The sequence below is a fragment of the Haliotis cracherodii genome, unplaced genomic scaffold, assembly GCF_022045235.1.
Source record: "Haliotis cracherodii isolate W230 unplaced genomic scaffold, xgHalCrac1.p SCAF_3, whole genome shotgun sequence".
Taxonomy (NCBI): Eukaryota; Metazoa; Mollusca; class Gastropoda; order Lepetellida; family Haliotidae; genus Haliotis; species Haliotis cracherodii.
Genome location: NW_027266286.1, coordinates 70,507,933 through 70,527,420, shown reverse-complemented (window position 1 = coordinate 70,527,420; position 19,488 = coordinate 70,507,933). Strand labels below are relative to the sequence as shown.

Below are 19,488 nucleotides of genomic sequence, written 5' to 3'. Positions count from 1 at the left end.
GGGTCTGATACATATTCATGGTGGCTAACATTCCGCTCGAGTGTTTTCTTTTTCTGCTGTTACAAGCACAGGGAAACCCTGAATGCTATATGAGTGCCAGAATGAAAGGGACTGCATATTGTCCATTGATGGGTCACTCGGCAGTACTACAGTTACAACACACTTGCGCCAAAGATTATGTCGTTTTCGAACTATGCTGGTCCGTTGTGTCACTCACGAGTGACACATCCACTGTGCACGTATAGTAACTGACTACCTTAAGCAGCCAAAGATAACAATAATGCAATGCAAGGCATGAGTTCTGACCTTTCCCCCCCTGTGAGCTCGTCTGGGACGTGATCGGGAGACGTTTGTTTGCACATGGCACAACGGACTACTCCTGAAAAACTATTTGGTATGCAGGCGAAAGCCAGGCATATAATACACAGTCGCTACTTTGCAGGTACTGTACAAATGTTTCATGTAAGATATCCGACACTTGCAACTATTAAGACACTGGGATTGTGGTCGATGACAGCTGAGATTGAAAAAATGAAACAGATATGCCTTGAAAAAAGTGTTCTGGCCAATGTAGAAACTGACCTTTTCCTATCTAAGGACAAGTGGAGTAAAAACGTACATATCGAGATAACATAACATCTGCAGAAAACTTGTACATCAAAGAATTTGGTGTAGTTATATGGCAGTTTATTGTATTGTTTAACAATGATTATAACACTGTTTCTGTTGAGATTCGGTAGACGCTCATTGCATTGTATTTGGGCAATGTAAGCAGTCGCCAGGAAGTTAAATTTTTTAGATGCTAGTGTGGTGTGTAAAGTTCCGGTCCGTGCACCGCGGACTGTGAGAGGATGTTATTGAAACATATGGAAATGTTTGTAATGTTCTATGTTGTGAGTACTGTTTGGAACCTTCCAGTGGCTGGGTAGGTTTTGGGCCGTGGCGTGTTTGCGGGACACACACGATTTTCATCACGCCTTCGTGTGAGGATCGCTCATCATTCCCGATTCCCTGCCTAGCCAATCTCGGAAGCTTGATGACTGTCGCCGCTTGGTGAATATATATATTATAATAACTGACTTTTGCTGTCACTACTGTATTTTTGTATTTGATACTGACCACTGCCATCATATTATCAATTTCCATTGAATATTAAACCACCACTCTATTGTTTACTGCCATTATAATTGCTGATCAGTAATGTGTGCTGATTTGTAAACTTTTTTTGTAATAATTTTGTAATACATTTGTTGATTTTATACCACTTGTTGGTTGTTTGTTGGTTTCACACATTTCTTTTGCGTGTAGATTTCTGGATTAACATATTGTTTCAATCTAGGAATCGACACGTAACAGAGAAAAAACATTACATTCATTCATTCATTCTATTTGGTAGAATAAACTAAACTGAAGTTTAAGGCTTTTTTTAACACTACGCAAAATACCAAGCAAGAACATTAACCTTCAAGTAAACTCAAGGCTGCAAGTGACTCTACAAGTGAACTCACACAGCGTTAGCAACAGTGATAGTAACCTATCAGTTCTATTATACCACTGATCTGATCTAAATACACAGAGAGTATCAAAACAAACATAAGTAAATAAATGCCACGACGCCAGTCTAACAAGGTTTCAAGAACATCAGTTCAAATAACCTGTTGCATAACCAGCTTCACAGGACAGAGTTACCGATGCTGTGACTCGACTTGTCAGAATAGCTCAGAGTAGACTCAGCAGTAATCTTTTATAGGTAAGCTCGGATGTCAAAGTAGGCACAGAATATCCAGTAATTGACATCATGCGCATCGATCTACGCAAATGAGATACGAAGACATGCATCAACCAAGTCAGCGAGTCTGACCACCTTATCCTGTTTGTCGCCTCTTACACAAGCATAGTCGCCGTATGATAAATGTAAGGTAATACAATTGGTTTTGGTTTGGTTTGTTGTTTAACGCCGCACTCAGCAATATTCCAACTATATGACGGCGGTCTGTAAATAGTCGAGTACGGACCAGACAGTCCAGTGATTGACATTATGAGCATCGATCCTCGCAATTGGGATCGATGACATGCATCAACCATGTCAGAGAGCCTGACCACCCGATCCCTTTAGTCGCCTCTTACGACAAGCATAGTCGCCTTTTACGGCAAGCATGGGTTGCTGAAGACCTATTCTACCCAAGATCTTCACGGGTCTATGATACTTAGAAGCCAAATTCTTATATTGAGAAGGGGGCACGGGTGGCCCAGTCGTCTAAGGCGCCGCGATTCGCTGTGCAGAGTTGCGTCCCTTAGGCACGCCAGAAACCTATGATTGTGGGTTCGAATCCCGGTTCGCCCCGATTATGTTTCTAGGTTTGTCAGCACCATACCCGTGCTCGTGGGTTTCACCGAAGTGGTAAACGTCTGAGACCTGCATCACTTCGGGCTTTCCTCCCACATTAAGCTGACACGCCGCGATATAACTGGAATACTGTTAAAAGCGGCGTTAAACCAAACTCACTCACTCACTCACTTATATTGAGAAGGTAAATGCCCAAGGCCTTCGTCATATGTTGTTCATCTTTGCTAAACCAGCAGAGATATTGGTTAATGGATAAAATGTGAAAATATGAGCTTCTATGATTATTCCTGCATTAGTACAAAATAGTATTGATGTTGAATCTGGGGCTCTTCTATGGTCTTCCTTCCTACACGACGTGTGATGCTCATTGTCGGTGTCATTGCAATTGGTGGCGTAAACTCAGTGACTATTTCCATAAAAGGCGACTGTGCTTGTCGTTAGAGGCGACTAACGGGATCGGGTGGTCAGGCTGGCTGACTTGGTTGATACATGTCATCGTATCCTAATTGCGTAGATCGATGCTCATAGTGTCAGTCACTGGATTATCTCGTCCAGACTCGATTATTTACAGACCGCCGTCAAATAGCTTGAATATTGCTGAGTGCGGCGTTAAACAACAAACAATATCCCCTGAATTTACATTCCAAATATCCTTTTCACCGGTTACTATCCATGCATTATTAATATGAGTGAGTTAGTTTCATTTTATGCCGCTTTTAACAATATTCCAGCAAAATCAAAGCGGGGGACACCAGAAACGGGCTTCACACATTGTACCCATGTGGAGATTCGTACCCAAGTCTTCGCCATGAAGAGCGAACGTTTTTTTATGAGTTATTGAGTTAGTTGACTTTAGCGCCGCTTTGAATACAATTTGAGGAGAAAGATCGAAGTGACGCAGACTTCAGGCGTTTACTCATGAGCAAAGGCAATTGCAGCACAATAGCAGCACATTTGACCGCTTGGCCACCCAAACCCCCTGACCACGAAGAAGTCTTCTAAAAAAAATGTTGAATTCAAAGTTAATAAAATCAATGTGTTAATTTCATCCTTTTCCTTACATACAAAGCTTTCTGACAAGCAAACAAAGTTATCGTCAATCGATGCCATAACTTATAAACACACCAACCAGGAAGGGAGTCGTACATTTCACCACGAGACACACAGCAAAAACCTAAGCTACAGTTGCCTGTTGTTCTTATTTCTGAAGAGGTGAGTAAACGAAACTAAATTGGTTTCTGATTCGATTCAGTAGGTCGAGGATTTTGCAACAGTTTATCTCCAAGAGGTGCCAGATCCCTTCGTATCCCACGTGTTGTTCCCGTGACAATATCTGCAAAATTACTGATGCGTAATAAGGCAGTAACTGTCTCGCGCTGTTCTTCTGTAACCACATAATACCTAGAACAGTAACAGTACTGGAGTAGAGACAGGAATTCATTGTGAAACGAGTAAGAACAGAACCAGCCGCATATAGTTCGTATAACATAACGGATATTTTTAAGACCAGTTATTCAGTGCTAAACGAAACTTGCAGCATACTTTGATTTGAAGACAACGCACACGGAAACAGTATGGTTATAAGTGAGTGAGTGAGTGAGTGAGTGAGTGAGTTTGGTTTTACGCCGCTTTTAGCAATATTCCAGCAATATCACGGCGGGGGACATCAGAAATGGGCTTCACACATTGTACCCATGTCGGGATTAGAACCCGGGTCTTCGGCGTGACGAGCGAACGCTTTAACCACTAGGCTACCCGACCACCCCGTATAGTTATAAGGCTGCATTGCATCGCCACGTTTGTGTATAATGTCAAAGTCACGTGCGCAAAACAATATTTTTTCCGGCTGGAGCTAGCCGGGCGAGTCGATTATTTTCCTTTTTTCAAGATATTATATGTGTACATTAAAAACCACGCTTATAACGTACACGCTGATAACGAACTGATGGATATAACGAACTTACTTTTTCGTCCCGACTATTAGCTTGCTTGGTATCTTTACATAGAAATTGGCTTTTAATGTTAGTAGATCGCATTTTTTGCCTCTTTCGGGACATAACATGTGTATTTGTAACATTTTATGAGAATCAGGTATTTCTTCCGTGCCCCATGTCCTCAAGAAGAATTGCCTATTACATTACGACCTCAGTTGAATTGTTTCTAATTGCCCTATCAGAACATATGTGAGTACTTACAAATATAATGTGACAATCAAGCAAATTTTACAGTCATTACCGCACTGTCCACTAGGGACCCAAGAGTTATGTCCCTTTATAAGACAGCATGTTAAGGTTGAAAGTCATTCCCTTCACGATTGGGAACATTGAGAAAATTGTCCAAATTCTGTAAATCATCATGTCATTGTTGAAGTAGTGAGAGTGTGAGTGAGTTTGACTTTACGCCGCTTTTAGCAATATTCCAGCAATATCACGGCGGGGGACACCAGAAATGAGCTTCATACATTGTAACCATGCCGGGATTCGAACCCGGATCTTCGGCGTGACGAGCGAACGCTTTAACCACTAGGCTACCCATTGTTGAAGTTACTCTCCCTCTTATTGAATTGCACATATATTGCTACCCTAGTGAATCTGTATACATATGCTTGCATACTCGGCAAAGATGTTTTTAAAAAAATTCTGTTCTATATTTACATGTATATGTATTATGCTGTTGAAATATTTTGTACCTCTGATGCCGCTGATAGCGGTCTGAGTGTAAATAAAGGTTCAGTTCAGTTCAGACCGGTGGCGATTAAGTGATGGTCATCATTATGGATTGGTCAATCAAGTAAAGGTGATGATCAGGATTAGTCGAATAAAAGTGGGGAACACGGGGAACAATGTGTCCCCAGCACCCTATTGCTAGTCGTAAGAGATGACATAATTGGGATCCATGGTGATTTCGATTTAGAATTGATCCCCGGCAACCTATGCTGGTCGTAGGAGGCGACTGAATGGGTCGCATGGTCAGACTCAGCGTATTGGTTGATTGCGTACTGTCGCACCCGGACGGCGCACATCGTTGCGCAGATCAATAACTGGTTTGATTGTCCCAGACTCGGTTATTTACCGGCCACCACCTCACAACTGGCTTATTACTTGAATAGGGAAGGTGAAACACGCATTTTAAGATTTTGATTTTGAACTCTAATCACGGAAGTTAATATTGAGGAAGATTTCGATTTCAGTCATGTTTGCGGAGTACACTGCGACACTGTTTGAAGGACACAGTACACTCATGCCATGTAGAACACACTGGTACAGTTTGGGTATAAACCATTTGGCAAGTGCGAAAGTGGATAATGTGAGTCCATATCTGATTTTTTCATCAACAATGTGATTACTTTTACTGGCTTCAGATTGGTCTTAACCGGTTGCATACATGTATATCAGTACAGTTCATTATAGTCTAGATGTGTATTTTGGTGAGATACATGAAAATGAATGATGACAGTTGATTATAGTCTTGATAGGTTCATGGTTACATACATATATATGAGTGGCTACAGTTTATTACAGTCTTGATAGGTTCATGGTTACATACATATATATGAGTGGCCACAGTTTATTACAGTCTAGATATGTTCTTGGGTGAGATACATATATATGAGTGATTACAGTTTATTACAGTCTAGATATGTTCATGGGTGAGACACATATATATGAGTGATTACAGTTTATTATAGTCCAGATATATTCTTGGGTGAGATGGGGCGGTCGGGTAGCCTAGTATTTAAAGCGTTCGCCGAGGACCCGGGTTCGATTCCCGACATGGGTACAATTGGGTGAAGTCTATTTCTGGTGTCCCCCGCCGTGATATTGCTGGAATATTGCTAAAAGCGGCCTAAAACCATACTCACTCACTCACTCACTCTTGGAAGAGATACATGTATATGAGTGACTACAGTTTATTACAGTCTAGATATGTTCATGGGTGAGGTAGATGTATATGAGTGACCACAGTTTATTATGGTCTAGATATGTTCATGGGTGACATACATGTATATGAGTGACCAAAGTTTATCATAGTCGAGATATATTCATGGGTGAGACACATGTATATTTGTGACCACAGTTATTGTAGTCTAAATATGTTCTTGGGTGAGATACATGTATATTAATGGCCACAGTTTATTACAGTCTAGATATGTTCTTTGGTGAGATACATGTATCTGAGTGATCACAGTTTATTACAGTCTAGATATGTTCATGGGTGAGATACATGTATATGACTTATCACAGTTTAAACATGCAAGCTATGTTTATGGGTGAGATACATGTATATGAGTAACCACAGTTTATTACAGTCTAGATATGTTCATGGGTGATATGCATGTATATGCGTGATCACAGTTTATTATAGTCTAGATATGTTCATGGGTGAGATACATGTATATGACTTATCACAGTTTATACATGCAAGCTATGTTTATGGGTGAGATACATGTATATGAGTAACCACAGTTTATTACAGTCTAGATATGTTCGTGGGTGAGACACATGTATATAAGTGATCACAGTTGATTACAGTATAGATATGTTCATGGGTGAGATACATGTATATAAGTGATCACAGTTGATAACAGTCTAGATATGTTCATGGGTGCGATATATGTATATGAGTGATCACAGTTTATTACAGTTTAAATATGTTCTTTGGTGCGATACATGTATATGAGTGATCACAGTTTATTATTGTCTAGATATTGTATAGGAGAGATACATGTATATTTGGGACCACAGATTATTACAGTGTAGATACATGTATGTTCATGGGTGAGATACATGTATATGAGTTATCACAGTTTATTACGGTCTAGATATGTTCATGGGTGATATGCATGTATATGAGTGATCACTGTTTATTATAGTCTAGATATGTTAATGGGTGAGATACATGTATATGACTATCACAGCTTATAACAGTCGAAATATGTTCATTGGTGAGAAACATGTTTATGAGTGACCAGAGTTTATTACAGTCTAGGTATGTTCATGGGTGCGATACATGTATATGAGTGGCAACAGTTTATTACAGTCTAGATATGTTCATAGGTGAGATACATGTATATTTGTGATCACAGTTTATTATAGTCTAGATATGTTCATGGTTTAGATACATGTATATGAGAGATCACTGTTTATTATAGTCTAGATATGTTCATGAGTGAGATACATGTATATGAGTGATCACAGTTTATTACAGTCTAGATATGTTCATAGGTGAGATACATGTATATTTGTGATCACAGTTTATTATAGTCTAGATATGTTCATGGTTTAGATACATGTATATGAGTGATCACTGTTTATTATAGTCTAGATATGTTCATGGGTGAGATACATGTATATGAGTGATCACAGTTTATTACAGTCTAGATATGTTCATAGGTGAGATACATGTATATTTGTGACCACAGTTTATTATAGTCTAGATATGATCATGGTTGCGATACATGTATATGAGTGATCACTGTTTATTATAGTCTAGATATGTTCATGGGTGAGATACATGTATATGAGTGATCACAGTTTATTACAGTCTAGATATGTTCATAGGTGAGATACATGTATATTTGTGACCACAGTTTATTATAGTCTAGATATGATCATGGTTGCGATACATGTATATGAGTGATCACTGTTTATTATAGTCTAGATATGATCATGGTTGCGATACATGTATATGAGTGATCACTGTTTATTATAGTCTAGATATGTTCATAGGTGAGATACATGTATATGAGTGATCACAGTTGATAACAGTCTAGATATGTTCATGGGTGCGATATATGTATATGAGCGATCACAGTTTATTACAGTCTAGATATGTTCTTTGGTGCGATACATGTATATGAGTGATCACTGTTTATTATAGTCTAGATATGTTCATGGGTGAGATACATGTATATGAGTGATCACAGTTTATTACAGTCTAGATATGTTCATAGGTGAGATACATGTATATTTGTGACCACAGTTTATTATAGTCTAGATATGTTCATAGGTGAGATACATGTATATGAGTGATCACTGTTTATTACAGTCTAGATATGTTCATGGGTGAGATACATGTATATGAGTGACCAGAGTTTATTACAGTCTAGGTATGTTCATGGGTGCGATACATGTATATGAGTGGCAACAGTTTATTACAGTCTAGATATGTTCATAGGTGAGATACATGTATATTTGTGATCACAGTTTATTATAGTCTAGATATGTTCATGGTTTAGATACATGTATATGAGTGATCACAGTTTATTATAGTCTAGATATGTTCATGGGTGAGATACATGTATATGAGTGATCACAGTTTATTATAGTCTAGATATGTTCATAGGTGAGATACATGTATATTTGTGATCACTGTTTATTATAGTCTAGATATGTTCATGGTTTAGATACATGTATATGAGTGATCACTGTTTATTATAGTTTAGATATGTTCATGGGTGAGATACATGTATATAAGTGATCACAGTTGATTACAGTATAGATATGTTCATGGGTGCGATATATGTATATGAGCGATCACAGTTTATTACAGTCTAGATATTGTATAGGAGAGATACATGTATATTTGGGACCACAGATTATTACAGTGTAGATACATGTATGTTCATGGGTGAGATACATATATATGAGTGATCACAGTTTATTACGGTCTAGATATGTTCATGGGTGATATGCATGTATATGAGTGATCACTGTTTATTATAGTCTAGATATGTTAATGGGTGAGATACATGTATATGAGTGACCAGAGTTTATTACAGTCTAGATATGTTCATGGGTGATATGCATGTTTATACGTGATCACAGTTTATTACAGTCTAGATATGTTCAAGGGTGAGATACATGTATATGACTATCACAGCTTATAACAGTCGAAATATGTTCATTGGTGAGAAACATGTATATGAGTGACCAGAGTTTATTACAGTCTAGATATGTTCATAGGTGAGATACATGTATATTTGTGATCACAGTTTATTATAGTCTAGATATGTTCATGGTTTAGATACATGTATATGAGTGATCACTGTTTATTATAGTCTAGATATTTTCATGGGTGAGATACATGTATATGAGTGATCACAGTTTATTACAGTCTAGATATGTTCACAGGTGAGATACATGTATATTTGTGATCACAGTTTATTATAGTCTAGATATGTTCATGGTTTAGATACATGTATATGAGTGATCACTGTTTATTATAGTCTAGATATGTTCATGGGTGAGATACATGTATATGAGTGATCACAGTTTATTACAGTGTAGATATGTTCATAGGTGAGATACATGTATATTTGTGATCACAGTTTATTATAGTCTAGATATGTTCATGGTTTAGATACATGTATATGAGTGATCACTGTTTATTATAGTCTAGATATGTTCATGGGTGAGATACATGTATATGAGTGATCACAGTTTATTACAGTGTAGATATGTTCATAGGTGAGATGCATGTATATTTGTGACCGCAGTTTATTATAGTCTAGATATGTTCATAGGTGAGATACATGTATATGAGTGATCACTGTTTATTACAGTCTAGATATGTTCATGGGTGAGATACATGTATATGAGTGACCAGAGTTTATTACAGTCTAGATATGTTCATAGGTGCGATACATGTATATTTGTGATCACAGTTTATTATAGTCTAGATATGTTCATGGTTTAGATACATGTATATGAGTGATCATTGTTTATTATAGTCTAGATATGTTCATGGGTGAGATACATGTATATAAGTGATCACAGTTGATTACAGTATAGATATGTTCATGGGTGAGATACATGTATATAAGTGATCACAGTTGATAACAGTCTAGATATGTTCATGGTTGCGATATATGTATATGAGTGATCACAGTTTATTACAGTCTAGATATGTTCTTTGGTGCGATACATGTATATGAGTGATCACAGTTTATTATAGTCTAGATATTGTATAGGAGAGATACATGTATATTTGGGACCACAGATTAATACAGTGTAGATACATGTATGCTCATGGGTGAGATACATGTATATGAGTTATCACAGTTTATTACGGTCTAGATATGTTCATGGGTGATATGCATGTATATGAGTAATCACTGTTTATTATAGTCTAGATATGTTAATGGGTGAGATACATGTATATGAGTGACCAGAGTTTATTACAGCTTAGATATGTTCATGGGTGATATGCATGTTTATGCGTGATCACAGTTTATTACAGTCTAAATATGTTCATGGGTGAGATACATGTATATGACTATCACAGCTTATAACAGTCGAAATATGTTCATTGGTGAGAAACATGTATATGAGTGACCAGAGTTTATTACAGTCTAGGTATGTTCATGGGTGCGATACATGTATATGAGTGGCAACAGTTTATTACAGTCTAGATATGTTCATAGGTGAGATACATGTATATTTGTGATCACAGTTTATTATAGTCTAGATATGTTCATGGTTTAGATACATGTATATGAGTGATCACTGTTTATTATAGTCTAGATATGTTCATGGGTGAGATACATGTATATGAGTGACCAGAGTTTATTACAGTCTAGGTATGTTCATGGGTGCGATACATGTATATGAGTGGCAACAGTTTATTACAGTCTAGATATGTTCATGGGTGATATGCATGTATATGAGTGATCACTGTTTATTATAGTCTAGATATGTTCATGGGTGAGATACATGTATATGAGTGATCACAGTTTATTACAGTCTAGATATGTTCATTGGTGAGATACATGTATATTTGTGATCACAGTTTATTATAGTCTAGACATGTTCATGGGTGAGATACATGTATATTTGTGACCACAGTTGATTATAGTCTAGATATGTTCACGGTTTAGATACATGTATATGAGTGATCACTGTTTATTATAGTCTAGATATGTTAATGGGTGAGATACATGTATTTAAGTGATCACAGTTTATTACACTCTAGATATGTTCATAGGTGAGATACATGTATATTTGTGACCACAATTTATTACAGTCTAGATATGTTCATTGGTGAGATACATGTATATGTGCGAGTATAGTTTATTACAGTCTAGATATGTGCATGGGTGAGATACATGTACATGAGTGATCACAGTTTATTATAGTCTAGATATGTTCATGGGTGAGATACATGTATATGAGTGATCACAGTTTATTACAGTCTAGATATGTTCTTGGGTGAGATAGATGTTGATAAGTGACCACAGTTTATTATGGTCTAGATATGTTCATGGGTGAGATACATGTATATGAGTGACCACAGATGATCTTAGTCTAGATATGTTCTTCGGTGAGATACATGTACATGACTTATCACAGTTTATTACATGCAAGCTATGTTCGTGGGTGAGATAGATGTATATGAGTAATCACAGTTTACTATGGTCTAGATATGTTCATGGGTAAGATACGTGTATATGAGTGACGACAGTCTATTATAGTCTAGATATGTTCATGGGTGAGATACATGTATATGAGTGACCACAGTTTATTACAGTCTAGATATGTTCATGGGTAAGATACGTGTATATGCGTGACCACAGTTTATTACAGTCTCGGTATGTTCATGGGTAAGATACATATATATGAGTGACCACAGTCTATTATAGTCTTGATATGGCCGTGGATGAGATACGTGTTTATTGCCTTGAAGAAACCTTGGTCGACTTGTAGTCATTATCACAAAGTTCAGCTTCTGCGGTTTTTTTGGTTCTAAAGAAGAAGATCTTAAATTGTTTTGCAAAATTTGATATTTTGAAAATATTTAACAGAAAAACGTTTTTCATGAGACGGAATCTGCATGTAACATTTCAGTCAAGCAATATCAGAGAAGATATGCGTAAGCATGGTCAACTGTCTTTCCACTGCAAAGGTTAAAGTCTGGTTTCTGGGGGTCTCAGGGTCACGTACCTTATTTCCCCCAGAAATAGACCCCGGGTTGAGCGGGGGGTAAATCCCCAGCCCTTGCCTCAATGGCCTAAGCAATGTCTGTTTTGGCTTTGACAAGCGAAGGGGTAATTGACGTACATTACGCTGCCTCGAGGTCCGTGGACAGTCTGGACAGGACCTGCCTGAACCTGTTCCGTTACTTTCTAGTCACATGGTGTAGGACCATTTCGAATGCAAGTGTGGTGTCCATGGCAACCATATGCTAAAGCCTACTTTTTCGCTTACTTTTAATTTGATTGCCCATGTCGGCATTTTTGACTTTGTGAAACTGTTATGCTGCAACTGTCGACTCAAGGTCAAAATTCGCCTGAAACGAAAGTATATGCTAGTCCCAACTAGTAAACACATTGTGCACAAAAGGTTTACTATATTTCAATCGCTGGATTGTCTCATCGAGACACGATTATTTACATACGGCCTTCAGACAGCTGGAATATTTCTCATTGCGACGTTAAACAAGAACAAACAGCAAATGCAGAAACGACCTATTGATGTGTCGCATCAACACCTAATTAACACCTTATCGAAGTCCAGTGAGCAAAGTTTAGTCAGTTCAGTTTGTTAGTTGCTGAACGACGCCCGGGAACGATGTCACAACCAACACTGGTTAAATTTTACATACAGTTACTGTTCTTTGTCGTCGCTTTACAGTAAAAGGATAATCGAACCAAGTAAATAAACCAATGATTGAAGTATGAGCAGAGACCCACGACATTAGGGTACGGTGGTACATGATCTGCTAGGTCACAGGTGTGACCATTTGATTCCCAATATAACTGTATCTGACAGAAATGTACCGAAAGCGTTCCAGAATATTTTAAGTGTTTTGTTTATAAATGAAAACAAAGTCAAATTATGTTTTAAAGAATCCTTGCCAAGAAACCGCAAGAAATTTAGAAACATTGATATATGTTTCGCATCAGATATGTACATACCAATAAAATAACAACATCAAAAGAAAACCAAAAATGATATTCAAACAGTAATATCTTTAAGTATCTTCTTCTCACAAACTACAAAACCAGGGGAACGGAAACTATAAGAAGTCTCTTTGGACGATAAGTTTTAAAATGGATCATATGTTTAAAATATGAAAACCCCAACATAATTATATTGAAAATATTTAGAAGTCTCAGAAATTGATATATCCAGGTAGCTGATATTTTGGTAGGATGTGTTGTTGCAGTGGAATTTGATTGAGATTTCTAATAAAAATTTAGATTAAGAACGAAGCTTTCATTCATAAAATTGAAAACAAATATGTCGGGCTCCAACGACATCCATTCTCACTGCTTTATCAAGGTTGAGATATGTGCCAATTCGCATGTTCCACAACATTTAGCTCGCTTAGATAGCTTTAAGGAGTAACTACGTCTAGTCTTATCAAAGAATGTCAACAGATACCTTCTGCCAGGGCACTTAGAACCAGAAAATTAATATATCCTCACTTCCGGTTTGACACAGAATGTTTAATTGGAATTAAAAACCACAAAGCCCCATAGTTCTAGTTCGGTTTGTAACAAACTTATTAGTTCTTCATGTTTTTGCATTATGTCACTTATGGTTTCAGAAAACAAGTCCTTATTATAAACTTGAATGACTCATGGTTGGATCTCGTTGTGCAACAAAGCTTAAGTGTTTGAACTATCTAACATCCGGGTTATAGCATTATAGCTGTGGCTTACTTTGTAACTTTGATATTTGTACTTACGGTTTGGATTATACTACTTCCGGTATTGAAATAAAGGCTGCCTGCCTAACACTCTTCAACTGAAAAACTTGTAACTTTAGCTAAATTTATTGCAAAGCCTATATTTCTGGACATATGAATCTCACATCAAAAGAACCCATTCCACGGTCAAGAACATCGAAAAGAATGTGAATCAAGGTGAATATGGTACACAGTTAATTGAAATTCCCGTTTTATTGATTTAATTGTCACTCTCGCTTTAACAGAAGAAAACCCATGCATTTACATTAATGGAATAAAAAAATGACAATGCTTTAAGTGACCAGGCATTAGATGATGCTTTATTACTGATTGACAAATATCTCTTGGAAAAAGCGCGACAATTTCTACCACCAACTGTCGTGTTCATGCAATCTGTCGTTTCTTTATTGTTAGAAGTCTTTCCTCACATTTCTTTTTAAAATCTCTTTGGGCCTCTAAATAACTTCCAGGTTTGTTTTCGCTTTTTTATTTTCGAAGAATATGTAATCGATGAATATTTAATTCGCTTTTTTTCGCTTAAAATTAGGCGGCGTCTTTTCCATGTGCGCACCAATGATCTGAAATAAAGTAGACAGTTTGTCAGCAGCCTCGTTTACATTAACGAGAAAATCAAGAAAGCTGTTAATGATTGCTTTTGCTGGGGGAGAAGAGATATTGTCTAAATTGAACTTATATCCATCCTCGGACCACACATATCTGGGAACTTTCATTGTAATTAATGTTTCCTGGTCGGCGGCTGACTAATAGAATGTAACAATTGACAGGAAACGGGCACGTTGTCAGACTGCGTTCTGCTGTGTACATATAAATCTTTGATAGCATTACAATTGTTTCTAGATACAAGAAAATAGTCTATCAAACTAGTCCCATAGGGCCTATGTGAGTAAAACAGCCTTCCAAGATACCCGGTTTCTTTCCATTCACAATATGAATTCCCAACTGTTTACACATATTTAATAATGACAAACCAAACTTATTTATTTTCTCATCTTGTGATTTCCTTCCTTCACAGAACATATCTGTTTCATACATCTCTCCTAGATCCAGCAATTCAATATCACTTACATTTTTTAAAATGAAATCATTCTGGGATGCAGTGTATTAATGACCCATATAGAACCCTGTCAATGTCTGTGCCATACTCAGACTTAGTACAAGCTATCACAGTCTGAAGTTGATCAATTCCGTCGTCTCCCGCCAGATCGCGGTATAGCGGGGACCCTTCCGGAAGCACATACATTCCACCCAGACTGACAGGTTTCACATCAGACTCAAGCCTCACAAACACACAGTTATCCTAGTTAATGTGGATTCTTGTCATGTACAGGACATAGGTCTTGCGCACATACAGAGCGATTCCTCCTGAACAACGACCAAAGAACTTTCCTGTTTTTGCTGGAAAAGCATGTATAATCTTTAAATAAATATTTTATATGGTCAATATCTTGTTGCATTGTTTCAGCAAGAAAGAAAATTTTAAATTGCGAGCAGCCCGTTAATGTTCAAGGAACAGATTAATAATAAGCTTGAATCAGAATCTAACTTCCCTTTAAGGTCATGTTGTTCACTGCCGAGTCCAAGCTGTCATACTGCCCGTCACGTGGTGATGTTGGCCGGGTGTCCCGCTCCGCCGTGTGACCCCCCTCACCTGTGGGAGGATACCCCGGAACACTACGCCTGTTTCCATCCTTAAAACAGCTAAAACATAAGCTTTGTCGGAAATAACAAGTTTATCGTAAGATAAATACGCTTTCTTTCCTTCTGATCTTGCATCTACGAGAAACGGGAAGAGTCCTTCCCTGATATTCCTACCTCATTTGTGAGTACTTGTGTCCTTTGGACAGGAGCCGTGTTATCTGATGAACTTTCAAATCTCCTCCTGCTTAATGTTGTTTGTTGACAGAGATGGCGATGACTATCGATAAAGGTTTTTTAAACAATATGTTGTCACGAATAACGTTGGTTTAAACCGAACATGTCTTTAAGAGTAAAATAAACGTTATCATTTGTGTGCAAAAGATACATCTCACCATCGAACACCTCCGTGGTCTAGTGGTAGAGCGGAGAGCGGAAGGTCCGGGGTTCGATCCCCGGCCGCGTCATACCCAAAGACGTTAAAAGATGGTACTTGTTGTTACCCTGTCTGGCGCTCGGCATTGAGGGGCTAAAACAAGGACTGGTCTTTTAACATTTTTTGGTATGTCTTTTTTTTTAAGAATATCAAGTAATACGCTGTGTTTCTTTAGGGCATCTGATGCACTCAACCTTAGCTATAGTTACAAAAACAAAATATCCTTTTTCCAGAATAGGAATGTTTGTTGCAATGACAATGGTTAAAGATAATTTCAATGATATCATAAGACCCCTCACATCAAAACGTATAATTACTATGAATGTACCCAGAGAGCAACAGTCTGACTTAACCGTGCACGTGCGAGCACCCAAGGATATGATATTGCCAATATAAAACCGATGAAAGCGACAAACATGTTTGCTAAGGGACAATGTCAATAATTGGAGTAGATACACTGTATATTTGTCCACAAATTATAATTTTCAGACAAATTTGTGATGTTTTCAAGTTTGACTATTAGGATTGGGACTTTTTGTTATGATTTTTCAAATTATAAAAAGCTATTTTCAATAGTGCATCAATCCCTGTATAACTATCAAAGGATGGAAGTCTTAGATGCTTTCATTATAACCGTTGATGATATGTCATTGAATCTTCTTTTCTTCTTTTCCAGTCATTATGGCAGCGGTCATCGGAATTCTCATAATGGTTGCAGTAAGGATCTCAAAGGTGAATACTTACGTCTGTACTTTCCATGACCAATATAGCGGGCTGTTTGTTGACTGTACAGGGAGACAACTCCTGCATGTTCCTGACGACCTTCCACGGAACACAACCTCACTTGACATCAGTGAGAACCAGATTACAGTTGTTAGAAATATGACATTTCAAAACTTTAGCTGTCTTAAGTACATAAACCTGAACAATAACTCACTTATCACTATGGAGCGTGATGCCTTCTTTGGCGTACACAGTCTGACCACTCTCCTTCTTGCAAGTAACACACTCTCACACAACAACTCCTTACCCGAAGGACTTTTCCGTGAACTTGGAAATCTGCACTCACTCAATCTTGAGAATAACAAGATGAAAGCATATCCAGATTTGGTGTTAGCTCCCCTCACCAAGCTCCACAGCCTGTACATTGACCCCGTTCCAGATGCTGTCTTTGGGTCTGGATTCTCCAAACTGACAAATCTCAAAGTTCTCAAGATGGATGGTAATAAATGTTCTTTAACAAAATTAACAAATGAAACATTTCAAGGTTTAAATGAAACAAAACTTGAGGTACTTCTTCTTAATCATTGTAATCATTTACGATTTTGTGAGACTGGTGTTCTTGAGCCGTTGCCCTTCTTGAAACATCTGGAACTAACCAACAATGCCATCGGTATACAAAGGGTTTTACATCTACTTTATCCTCTTGTTGGAAGGAACATGACAAGAATATGGTTGAACAGTACATTAAAAACCCAAGCTCGCTTAAAGGAAGACGTGGAAGATCGCATGCTTACAGAACACAGCACACGCTTTTTGACTCAGATATGTGTTTCAGAGTTGTCCTTGAAAGGGAACCGGATATGTTTAATTGAAACAGGTTCTTTAAACAAGTCTCCCATTCGTGATTGTTTGGAAGTGATTGATGGTTCAGAAAACCGTCTGCTTGGAGATCCATATTTTATGTTAATTGTTGCTGTGTTCCAAAGACTAAGATATCTGGACTTAAGTTATCAACATCATGGTGATGAGGGGGCTAACAGCATACGGGCAAAAAGAGATGGGAGAAAAGCGGGGAATATGACTCTGATGCTACCCCCAAAACTTCAATATTTTGATGCAACGGGGACATTCGTGTTTTCATATACATATAATGAAATCACATTTACAAACACAGAACATCTTGACACATTGCTTTTGGGATACAACCAACAACATAAACGCGTTCGTGTGAAAGGGTTAGAAAATGTAAGGCGTGTTGATTTATCTGGAAACAAACTGGGCAATGTTACTGAAGAATTTTTAAAGTCATTTTCAAACGTCAAAACGTTATCTTTGAAAGATTGCAACTTACAATTTGCCAATGATGTGTTGAAGGCTCGGAATATGTTTGGCGCTCTTAAAGTGGTTGAATATTTGGATCTTTCGTCGAATGGCCTACAATTTTTCCCGTTCATCCTAAATCAAAATAGAATCATTCATCTTAACCTTTCGCAAAACAGATTTGATACCATTCCCATTGTGACAACTACTTTTCCAAGTCTTACGCTTCTGAACATGTCATTTAATATGATAGGGTATTTGGATAAGTATACACAATCTGACTTGGATTTCTCAGCTGAAAGAAACAGTCTGAAAGTCACAGTTCAAGGCAACATATTTTCTTGTGGCTGTGAAAATCTGGACTTTATCCTGTGGTTGATGGACTCACCAGTAATTTATGAGTCTGACAGGAATTTCCCTTGTATTCAGGACAATGGACAAATGACAAGAACTGTTGAGGTTGTCAGGGATTACATGAGCATCTACCGTCACTGCACTGGTAAATGGATTCTAACTCTTACAGTCACATGCCTGACTGCCTTCCTGACGTCTATTTTAATAATTTACCTTATCTCCAAAAACCCAACTAGATTAAAAAATATTCTCATGGGAATACTTGGGTTTGGCGTCAAGTATCTTACTCGAAAAGACTTTCCTTTCACCCTCTACATTGGATATTGTGAAGCTGACATTCCTTTTGTCTATCGGAAACTTCGGCCTGCATTGGAGCTTTGTAATCACCCTGTGCGTCTCTTCTTAAAAGATCGTGAAGTACTTCCGGGTCATGACATTGCTGACGGAATTATAGAAGGTATTAACAAAAGTTGGAAGACCGTTCTTGTTGTATCACATGATTTCCTTGACGACCCCTCTGCCTGGTCACATTTCACCATCAATGCAGCAATATACTCCATGAATGCCCTCATTCCTAACCGGATATTGATCCTACTGGTGGGTGACATTGAAGAAGAGGACCTTCCTCAGTGTCTGTTAAACATGGTTGAGGAGGAATTTATAATACACGTGGACGAGTACCCTGAGGATCAGACAGCGTTGTGGAAACATCTGAGACAGATTGCAAATTTGAAACAATAATGGCTTAATAAGTGGTATGATAATCGGTAACTAGGCTGGTTAAAAGAGGCAGTGATGCAATGTCTTTTTTCATTCGTGTTACCATATACTGATCATGATCTCTGAAGGTATTTACTATAGTACCTTACGTCCAGGAGGCCTGTTGTGAACCACTGCCGGGGATTCATCTTGGAGTGGATGTACATTACATACAGGTATTTTCTGTAGGATGTCACATCCC

At 37.8% G+C, this 19,488-nt stretch overlaps 1 protein-coding gene across 1 annotated transcript; it reads left to right on the top strand.

The window, feature by feature from the left end:
- The first annotated feature begins 16,811 nt into the window (after positions 1 to 16,811).
- On the top strand, positions 16,812 to 19,268 carry LOC139474627 (toll-like receptor 4). Its single transcript, XM_071257709.1, has one exon. The coding sequence runs from the start codon at positions 16,812 to 16,814 to the stop codon at positions 19,266 to 19,268; it is 2,457 nt and encodes an 818-aa protein (XP_071113810.1).
- The last annotated feature ends 220 nt before the right edge of the window (positions 19,269 to 19,488 follow it).

Excerpts from the sequence above, each read along its gene's own strand:
- LOC139474627 (XM_071257709.1), top strand. The coding sequence starts at position 16,812 with ATGGCAGCGGTCATCGGAATTCTCATAATGGTTGCAGTAAGGATCTCA.